The sequence below is a fragment of the Anneissia japonica genome, unplaced genomic scaffold, assembly GCF_011630105.1.
Source record: "Anneissia japonica isolate Jap-2015-1 unplaced genomic scaffold, ASM1163010v1 scaffold287869_len1821871_cov162, whole genome shotgun sequence".
Lineage (NCBI taxonomy): Eukaryota > Metazoa > Echinodermata > Crinoidea > Comatulida > Comatulidae > Anneissia > Anneissia japonica.
This window is the reverse complement of record NW_022741034.1, coordinates 332,558-343,915: the sequence shown is the minus strand read 5'-3', so window position 1 is coordinate 343,915 and position 11,358 is coordinate 332,558. Positions and strand designations below refer to the sequence as shown.

At 36.1% G+C, this 11,358-nt stretch overlaps 2 protein-coding genes across 2 annotated transcripts in view; both read left to right on the top strand.

Moving 5' to 3' along the window:
* Window positions 1-4,771, top strand: part of LOC117118526 (probable ATP-dependent RNA helicase DDX47) — an 8,805-nt gene extending 4,034 nt beyond the window's left edge. The window contains exons 7-12 of the mRNA XM_033263151.1: window positions 14-130; window positions 942-1,088; window positions 1,239-1,376; window positions 2,339-2,409; window positions 2,898-3,027; window positions 3,277-4,771. Coding sequence (XP_033119042.1) covers window positions 14-130; window positions 942-1,088; window positions 1,239-1,376; window positions 2,339-2,409; window positions 2,898-3,027; window positions 3,277-3,378 — 705 coding nt within the window. The 3' untranslated portion in view covers window positions 3,379-4,771. The remainder of the gene's footprint in view (window positions 1-13; window positions 131-941; window positions 1,089-1,238; window positions 1,377-2,338; window positions 2,410-2,897; window positions 3,028-3,276) is intronic.
* A 3,373-nt stretch (window positions 4,772-8,144) lies between these two features.
* Window positions 8,145-11,358, top strand: part of LOC117118527 (beta-2 adrenergic receptor-like) — a 5,658-nt gene continuing 2,444 nt past the window's right edge. The window contains exon 1 of the mRNA XM_033263152.1: window positions 8,145-8,327. The gene's annotated coding sequence lies outside the window, so the exon portion shown is untranslated. The remainder of the gene's footprint in view (window positions 8,328-11,358) is intronic.

Sequence of the window (11,358 nt, the reverse complement as noted above, 5' to 3'; positions counted from 1 at the left end):
ACTCTATTCATAGGTTGCCAAGTTACAGCGTGCATCACTACGGGAACCAGTAAAAGTTGAAGTTTCCACAAAATACCAGACAGTGGAAAAGCTCCAGCAGAGCTATTTATTTATACCAGCTAAGTACAAAGTACGTGCAATTACCTTCTATCCCAGCTTACATAGTATAATATGGGGATCAATTGCTTAAATGTTAATCACATATATATGAAAAATATGGTAGATTGTTGTTGATGTTACTTGTGCAAAATATTGTAATATACACAGTATTTAATTAGTCAATTCTATTCCAAATTCTACTTTAGAAATTGTCAGAAATCATAATAAACTATATTCCATATTGTAGCCCTGCACTTTCTCTCTTATGTACGCTGTGTTATATAAATCTCCCATGGATTTTTTCCTCTTTTACATTTTATTATAATTTATTTCGGTATAAGAACAGACTCAGACCCAGAGGGCAAACCTGTGAGCTTACAATCATATACAATAAGAAACATTTAAAAAAAAGACAGATAAAAGCAATTAAAAACAGAAAAACCGACTATAAGCAAATATAATAATAACGAAGAATAACGGTAAACAAAGTAGAACACACTACAGTATATGTTGAAGCTTGCGGTACACCATGTAGGTAGTTCTGAAAAGAACTGTAGTAGTTCAGAAAGTCGATGGAGTTGCTTCAGTCGTCTTCAGGAGCATAATATCTGCAGAAATTCCAATTCCAATCGAGACTTTCTCAACTACAACAGTTCTTTTCAGAACTACCTACGTGGTGTACCGCAAGCTTCAACATATATGTTATTACTTCGCCATGCAAACCTTCAAACAATACTTAGAGCACACTAACTTTTGCATCAACTTCCCCCAATTACTTTGCTACTCTCTTAAGGAATGGTCTGTCTGATGTTCTATTATATATTTTGCTTTTTATCTTCAAGGACTGCTACTTGGTGTACATTCTGAATGAGCTTGCCGGTAACTCAACTCTGATTTTCTGCAGTACATGTAACAACACACAGCGAGTAGCTCTCATGCTTAGAAACCTTGGTCTAATGGCTATACCACTGCATGGACAAATGAGTCAGGTATTGATATCTTTGGGTGTGAATTTGTATATTATGATTGTTAATTTGCAATTGAATTGTAATTGTAGTTTTCTTTATTTTTTGTTCAATTTTAAAAATTTTTCAATTCATTTTTGCAGCTTTAATAATATGCATTTGGTTTAATTACAGTCCAAGCGTCTAGGCATGCTCAACAAATTCAAAGGCAAACTTCGAACGATACTAATAGCAACTGACGTTGCCAGTAGAGGGCTTGACATCCCACATGTAGATGTGGTCATCAACTTTGACATACCAACACACTCTAAGGTGAGGGCGCTGTTTATTAAGTTTTGTCTGAGCCACAGAGATAGGACACTGAAAATCTAAGGTTACTATGGCATTAAAATTGTATTATCATTAAAGAAGAACATGAGAAAAACTTTGGGTTGGATTAATGAAGTTACAGACAATTTGGGTCTATGTTTATTTTATGCACTGTACATTTGCATCAATTAAAAATATAAAATATAAACCCCCGTCTGTATCACTTCTCAATGTGCCTTGGCATTCTAATCTACTTCAATTCCTGGAAGAGAGAGTCAATGTGGATGAAGTATTGTTTCTCAAACAATTAAGCGGCATTAGACTATAACTAGGCTATAACTTTTCGTTTGGATTCACTGCACCTTTGCTGAAGAGCCACATAATGCCATTAATGTCATGTTAGTCATTGAAATGAATGTTTATGAGTACAAATGGTGTAGAATATTCCATGAGGTGAAAGGTTGGATGTTCTATTCAACGAGGTGTAGCCGAGTTGAATAGAACATCCAATCTTTCACCGAATATTGCATATTTTATTGCCTTTTTTGTTGATTCGGCATCACTTTCTTTCAGTAATTTCTCTAAAGCTTCTTTGATCACAAATGGCACAGTACCAATTGGAACTGCCATTTTATCAGCGGAATTAGGGTACTCAATGACCAACTCCTTGTTGATGCGCCGGTTGTAACATTGTCACGGGTGGCCTAGATGCACTAGGATAATTTTTCTCACTCGTGTTGCATTTGAGATTTTTGTCGTCTTAGAGATGAAAAAGTACTATTCAACGATCATTGTCTAGTACGCAAATAATCATGGAATAGTCTTTTAAATGAATCTCATGTGACCTGTTTTCAAGCAATCAAATTAATAGAATATATACAGGTGTTTTTTAATAGTTATTATGTAATGACTTATGTATAGATATTTTTTTTTAGTATGCTTATTTAAATGTCCCTTATTTGCAGGATTATATTCATAGAGTTGGACGAACAGCAAGAGCAGGGAGATCCGGGAAAGCAATCACGTTTGTTACGCAGTGAGTAGGATACTTTCATTTAATCACTAATTAATTATAATGAAAAATAGGTTGAAAAAAAAAATCTGTGTAAAATAGATACGGTTTGCCTTTTGAGTAAAGCCGGACACTCAGTTCGTTGTACTGTACGATGAATCCACATTCTGATTGTCAGTCAATCCGAATAGATCCTCATTAAAAAGATGATCCGTTAGGTGCATGTCTTTGTTAAAGTAGGCCATCACTCCTGATTTGTTTTGAGGATTTTTGTTGGTGTAGTAGCAATGTCAGATGCCATTGATATGAATATATTTTGTCAAAATATTTACAGAATAAGTTTTTCATATGGGATGATTATCAGCTGTTTAATAGTCATTCTGTTCTTTTTAATTAAATTGAAAATGAAATTAAAAATGGAATTGTAATTTTGGAATACATCGTGCATTTAATTTATGTCTTTAACTGTACTACATACTTATGATCATTCTGTTCATTTTGTATTTAAACAGATACGATGTTGAGTTGTATCAGCGAATTGAGCAGCTGATAGGCAAGCAATTACCACTGTTCAAGACAGAGGAGGAAGAAGTAATGATGCTGATGGAACGTGTCAATGAAGCCCAGAGATATGCCAAGATTGTGAGTTACTTGTTATTAAAGAAGCAGTAAAAAGACAGGCAACAAGACTAAACTAATTTCCTTGTTACATACCCATTACTAAAGTACATAACGAGTTATACTAAAGGGTTGTGTCCATTTTTTCATCAATGTTACAAGACCACAAAACATGTTTATTGGAAGACGCATGAGTCTATGTTTTTAATTCAAAAAAAAAATAATGGTCCCAAACTAACAACTCTGCTTTTTATTATTCATATTTTTACATAGGAAATGAAAGAAAAAGAAGATAAGAAAGGAAAAAGGAAAAACCTGGATGACAGCGAGGAGACAATAGGCGTTAAGAAGAGAATGAAAGGGAGAAAGAAATGAAAATGACTTTTGTATAGAAATATATAACCAGCTTTTATATAGCCCTTCATGCCATAAATGGGGCTATACACTTCACGTTATTAGTATTATCCCCTGTCATTCAAGCACCTATGAATACATACACATTTTCCTTGGGGAAGAAATCCACAGTACTTTTAGCTCGTAATCGGTGCATTGACGCTTTATCCTACCAGGTGCTCACTTTTTATGATCCCAAGTCGTATCAACTGCACCAACCATTCCCACAAATATATTCTATGAAGCTGCACAAGGAATACTCGGATGATGCCTGGGAAAAAACACTCAGGCGCCACATAACAAGGATCACTCCTCAGGAAGTAGAGTACTGTACCTAATTGCGTATAATGCTGGTGCCTGTTTTTACACGTCAACATGGATTGCAGAGACAAGAGTGTACCCATCTGCAGTTTGTTTTATCGTGTGATAATATGCAATTATTATATTGTAGTTTTGCATCATAAACTGGAGGAAATTATATGCATGAAAAAAAATTCCTGAGGTCCAGCAAAGCCTGAATGCATTTTTTTTGCATGCATTAATCTAATTTAAGTACAGTATATTAATTTTCCTATGTGTATAGATAAGCAACAATACTAATTGCTTTGTTAGTCAGTTGTCTTCTTTTAGCATTAGTTTTCTAAATATATTGAATAAAACTGTTGTAGCAGTCATTGGTGGGGGTGGATCTGGGTTGACATTTAGGGGAGGGGGTGACATATTTTCATAAAAGCCCCAAAAAGAAATGTGGTTCGGTGCCCGGGTCCTCCGGGAAAAATTTGGATTGTTTTTCCCCCCCCCTCTTGAAAACGCTCAGGTAAACTTCCTCATTCTTTAATTTGAGAGATACCTATTATTTCTTGAAAACGGCCTTTTGAAACATCAAGCAACATTTTCTTTCTTTTTTTTTTTTTGCCTTAATAATATATCGGGTTATTAATTTTAAACAATAATATTTTTAAAATGCTATTTTCTTTATTTTGAAATGGGAAATAAACCCCTTTGTTATATAATGAGCATCCTGAAGCATATATGATATAGGCTACAGCATAATGAAAGGTACAGCAACTTACGTTTCCGCCCAATTTGATACACAGGCAAAGTAGTTATAAAATTAAATCTTGGACCTATAAATCACCAATGTTTAGCTATTACTGTTAGCAATTTACAGATAACAGATAAAGCTAAGCAGATGTTTCTTTTAAATTTTAAAAATATAAATCAAAATCAAAGCAACACATGTGATAGGCCTATTTTGCTTCTGATATCAGTAGGCCAAAGTGTTCTTAATTCATTAGAAAGAGCAAACAATCTACCATATGTATTATATTTTATTTATTCATAGTGTTCACTTAACATAAATATATGAAATTAATTTGAGTGAAATCACCTTTCCTAAACCAACTAAGTGGTTATCAATAAACTATTCATAATACTGTAGAATTTAATAATGCTTCAACTATTAATGTCTGAAGTAATTGCTCCAACCCGCATACATCTGGAAAATCTTTGTAGATGCGCATGCAAATTTAACACCGTTAGTTGACTACATATAGTGTTGGTGTAAGCTTTAACTGTACTATACAGTATAATAATTGTGATCAACAAATCACAACTTACTTTTTGGCCTTTAGCACAATTTTCTTTGCTTTTTAATATTATTAAAAATGTCTATTATCACCACCATAGTCATCATGATCATTGTCATTATCATCATCATAATTATTATTATTATTATTATTATTACTAGTAGTACTGTAGTATTAAAACAAAACTTTATAGAGCTTGCAAAACGATAAAAACCAAACTGTACCATAAGATATCACATTTCTGTATCTGTGAAAGGTCTGGCCGCTTAGGACTTACGGATTTAAGATTTTTAAAAAAATCACGCTTAGGCCTATGTGTTATTATAGTAGGCGTATGTATAACGTTTGCTGATGCATATTTACATAGATTAGAAGTTTTGAATGATCCTTGGAAAGAATTTGTATCTAGCAAGAACAAGCTTTAACATTTTAAGACTGTGTACAAATGGGGGGGGGGGGGTTGAGCCGTCCCCCCCCCCAGTATACGTCCCTGGTCATTGCTGAAACCCTTGTTTTGTTTTTTGTAGGCGTAGGGAGAGCCCTGGGTCCAACTTAAAAACGGGCGATGATCGTTTCTTGGAAATCTCTAGTTTTAAATGTACAAAATTTCCTGCACATCCGTTCAAAACTGCCGACGCTGGACGCTTTTAAAGCTTGAAACCCCTGTTTTGTTTTGTAGGTTTTAGGGGAACCCATGGGGTCCAACTTAAAAAAAGGCGATGAACGTTTGTTGGAAATCACCTCTAGTTTTATGCGTACAAATTTTCCTGCACGTCCGTTCAAAACCGGCGACGCTGGACGCTTTTAAAGTTTGAAACCCCTGTTTTGTTTTGTAGCCGGTATATGGAACCCTGGGTCCAACTTTAAAAAAAGGGCGATGAACGTTTGTTTGAACCCTCAACGTACAGAATACACAGTACGTCCCCATATACAAGCCAATAATAAAAAATAATTTAAAAAATAATTGGTTGGGGTGGGAATCGAACCCACGAACTATCACCCAGGAAATATCATAGAAGTGATTATTTGCCGTACCTGCTCAGTACTTTCCTAAAAACTCTTCTTTACCCGTTTTGTATACTTCACGCCTTGCACCCTCCCCCAAGGGTGAATAATTATCATCCCACATTAAATACTAAATTTACCATCTAGTTGCATATTCATTATACATGAATTTAATCTTTTTAATGTATTTTATAATATGTAATATAAAAATTATTGCTTCTCTTTTTATAAAAATAATTGTACATTATTGAAATTTTGATGAAGAAATCTTTGGAATTTTACGCGAACGTTTCAATGGAAAACAATACAAAGGTTATCAGTCCACGGAAGGACGTTGATAAAATGACGGTTGTTGGAACAAAGGCAAAAAAAAAAAATCGAAACGCTTGAATCTGGGCTTCTTAATCTTGAAGTACATTCTCGTGGAGTAAAAATCTACGATACGGTGGATTACTGGAGAAAAGGGGGAACATTCATTAAACGTAAAGGATGTATTGTGAATGAACTGAAAGAAGATATTTGCCTTGGAAATGCCCATGTCAACGAAACCATAGCACATTATTGTGAGATTTATGTACAACAGGGGCTAACTGTCCTAAAGAAAGCAAAACCACTAAAGGATAAATCGTACGGTATTTGTGTTTGAAGATCTACCACGGGCAGATGTTACGAAGAAGCGGGATTTGAAGGAAGTAATGTCGAATGCATTCGAGTAAGGCAGACCAGGGAACAGTGAAATTTCACTGTTCCCTGGGCAGACGTCCATACTTCAGAAATGGGACACTTTACATCGATGGGAGTCGCTACCTATCGCAACCACATATATCCAGGGACTACATACATTATTGTAGGCGGATCATTATTTTATTAGGCGGAGCTGAAATCGTTTAGTTTATACTGACCAATACGTTAACCAGAACATCTAATTATATATTTATTTTTGTATAATTTTTATTTCGTGAATGTCTTGCTTCCAGCTTTACTAACTTGTGCTATTATTTGAATGAATGATACTTATCTATACCCCTTCCATTTCATAATTTTGATGTGGAATATATAACAGCGAGATTTCTAATAGTACCTTCAATCTTTTTAATAATCTGATAAAATAAAATGACAAGTATGATGAATCTTTAGGACAACTAATTAGTAACTCACAATCTAATACTTTAGATAAATGTAAATATTTTGATTTTACACTTTTTATTTCAAAATTTAATGCTCTCCTTTTCCTCTAAATTGTATTTCCTTCCGTCCTTAGATATGAGAAGTACTGTATTACTCATCATCATACTGTGGACTCATCATCATTTGATATCCTTCGCCAACGATACTACAATATTTTCTTCATCACATAATTTGAAATCATTATTTTCCATTTTTACTAACGAATTGTTCAAATTTTCTGACTGGTTCTTCTCAAATAAATTTCTTACCAATACACTTAAAACCAATTATTCAGTATTTCATACGCCACAACGGAAGGCGGGCTGGGACGCTCTATAGCCCCCCGTCGGGGAAGCATGACCCCCCCCCTCCCGTCGGGGAAGACGAGTATATTTTGTCGGGGCAAATTAAACAAAATATTTAATTATGTATTGTTCGTTTAGCCACCATATTGTTTTATGAAAATATTTGTGTTAACTTTTCATCACAATAATAATAATAATACTAATAATAATAAAAATAATAATATAATAATAATAATAATAATATTTTTAATAATAATAATAATAATTATTGTATCAGTCTTCACATAACATAAATTAAGTTAATTTAAGTTGAGTGTATAATCACCTTTTCAAAACCATTTATTTGGTTATCAATTTACAGTAAATAATGCAATAACAATAATGTTTCAACAATAAAGGTGTGAAATATTAATTCAATCCTCATACATCTGGCAAAACTTAATAGATGGACACACATAACTAACAATATTCGTTGGCTATATATAGTGTTGGGGAGCTACACAATCAGAGCATATTGCTGATTTCACAATCATAATATGGCTTGCTGATTGTAAACTCATTGTTGACTCAGAGTTTTGCTGACAACACCATCAGACTGTTGCTGACTACACAGACTGTTAGTGAACAACACGTGTATACAATCAGAGTGTTGCAGACTACACAATCAGAGTGTTGCTGACTATAAACAGTGTTTTATAACTACTAAAGCTGTGATTGCTAACTACGATCAGTGTAGTAGACTACTATCAGTGATTCATCATTGAAGTGTTACGTTCCACTTACTAATTACGCAGTATATATACTTCCTCTTTTATTAATTTGACTATTTGCACAATAATTTTTCCATTTCGACACCAATCCAATGGTAAGTACTTTCTTGTAAATTATAAAAGTAAAACGTTCCAAAGTATTCAGTAAGAAGTAAGGAATTTGTAGGTATACAACTACAGCCTGACATCGTATTAAGAGTGTTTACAGGCCCCACCCCCTCCCGTCGGGGAACTGAGGAAAGATTCATCAGGGGATGTTGGACTGAATTGGATAGGCCTATATAAATTAATATTTTGGACGCCGATGATATACTCAAAAAACCATCAAATGACATTTTGAAAGGTTAATAATGACTTTATGATTGACTTGTCATTACCAACACCATTCTTAGGTCAAGATACCCCGTATGAGCGTCTACCGGTTTACTGTATTAATTTTCTTAAATTTTTCATTGGCGAGGGGGGACACCCACCTCGGAAACCTCCGCCAAAATATAACTCTTGCTCTGCCTGTCTGTCGGGTGCCTTGCCCTGCCGTCGGGGAAATCCTAGCTCCGCCACTGCCCAGATAATGGTTAATCCAGCTTGGAAACAGTTTTGTACCAGGTAGTCTGACCATGACAAAGTTATTTAGCATACATTACTACTTGTCGAGCAATATATTTTGTGCCTACACATGCCAGTGCAATCGCAAGCAAGTATATGGCTGCGGCAGCAGTGTACTTAATCCCTAGGCAGAGAGGCCAAACCCCTCCCCTTTCCCTCATTGTGGTGCCAGAATTTGTCCAACAGGGGATCAAAATATATGTCATCTTTGTGAAAAACGTCTGAAGATCTGAAATCCATAAAGGGTATTTAGGAGATCCAGAAGGAACCTGCCTTATGATGTGGTTCGGTGAAGGGGTACCAAGTGCATCGATCCATGCTTGAAAATGGCGGGGGATGAAAGCTTTAGTAGGGGGCCGCACGGGGCTCTGGTGGGGGTCCGATGGAGAAGCCCCGGCAGGGGGCACATAGGGCGAAGCCCCCGAGGCTCTGCCTTCTAGCCTTATATAACTGTATATAATTGATTTTAAGGATAACGTTATTTACAACTATTATTTATTTCCAAACGACATTTTCGGAAATTCATCATAAAATCCCTTCAATTTACCTCGTAATCTTGCCAAAAAGGTTTCTTACCGGTATTTTGTGTAGAATAGCATTCATAACCATATTGATTTATCCTATTTATTATCAACTGATCAGCTCATGTTTTCGAATAAGATTATTTGACAGTCCCTTATAACTAATAATATATAACTTTGTCATAGCCAGACTACCTCATATTAAACTGTTTTGCTGGATTAACAATTATCTTGGAAGTAAGAAGAACCACGGCCTAATATAATCCCCAGTGGTGTGACGCCAGGATTTGCCTGACGGGTTCGAAGTCCTTGAGAGGGGTCCTATGTTTCGGAAAAGGGGCCGATATCTTTGACGGAAAGGCCAATTTTATCGACTGAAGCTTACATAGGTGGGGCGGGGGAGGGGGGGGTGAGACAGCCAAGAACCCCAGTGGCGGATCCAGGAATTTCAAATAGAGGGGGCTCCGGGGTAGAGTTCAATGATGGAGAGTCTAGAAAACCATAGCTCCACCAAGGTTGGGGCTGAGCTAGAAAATATATGATCACGATACATCTAGATGACCAAAAATCCACCACTGAACCACTTAGAGAGTTCTAGGGAGGGCGAATCTCCAGAAACACAATTAAGCCGGGAACTCACTGCGTCCTACGACCGACTGTCTGTAGCCGTTAGTGTAAGGATCTCTATTAAAAACGATCCGTTGCGAGCTCCTCGTGGCGTTGCGTTCTCCATGGAATCGCGTCAACCGAAGGCCGTCGTACCGCCGCAGTGAGTGCCCGGCTTTGCACTCACTGCGTCGTACGACCGTCGGCCGACGAAGCTAATCCGCTCCCTGTGAGCGTTAGACGACGCGATGCTCTCTTCTATATTGTCGCGGACATTCTGAACGGATCCTCATTGATAACGATCCGTTACGCAAGCGTCGTGGCGTTGCGTTCCTCATAAAATCGCGTTGGCCGACGTCCGTCGGGGCAGTGAGATTTAGGGATTTAAAAGGCTTATTTAATAGATTCCAGAGCTGCATATTCTGTAAAACTTACATAGGTTTTTTTTTTCTTCCCGACATGGGGTAGAGGAGATCCCTGGTCTCCTGGCCCACCTTTAAGAAAAAAACTATTGAAAAAATATTGTTTTTAAAGTTTGTGTCTCTTTGTGGTGTCAGTGACGATATTAAACACTAAAAAAAATCACTAAAATACGTGTCGAATAAGGAATGTCTACATCTATCAAAACATTTTAGCATGAACTGATTAGCCTTGGTTTCAGGCCCTAATTTTGAGTTACTCACTGTTAAATGCGCTTATTGCGCACCATACCTAATTTATTTGGCGTCACAACTCACAACGGATTATTCTGTCTCAAAATCTTGCTCAAAATTAACTTGCTCGTTAGTGGCGCTGTCCAGAATGAGAAATAATAATAATAATAATAATAATAATAATAATAATAAGGGACCTGTGGAAAACTAGAATTGTATGTTAAAAAAGTCAGTTTTTACTATCTTTATTAGTATCTTACCTTGTTCTCAGTATTATAAACAAAATTATTGGATCACAGTTTTTATTTAAAAGATAAATTGTCTTTCATTTGCAAATGTTCGCCTGCGCCCCCACCCCCAAGATGTTAGAATGCTTTTCTAGCGGGCAAAATAATTACAGAGATGTTGGTTGGGATATTTAACAGTGTTAACGACTGTCTTGATTTATATTATATGCTACTAATTATTTCTAGCCGTACCTACTGTGTAATAGAGAGTACCTAGCGTTTATTTGAATCTGTTCTACCATGAAGCCTCTATGGTCTAATGGTTATGACGCTCGCCTTGACAGCGAGAGGTCGCAGGCCCGTCGGAGGCATTTTATTACACATTGAGAACTATGCTACACGAGGTGACATCATGTCCTTTATTACACTGTATTTACCTTTCTTTGATGATTTATATATATACATACATATACATACATACATATATACATATAAGATGTGTATAAGAGACAG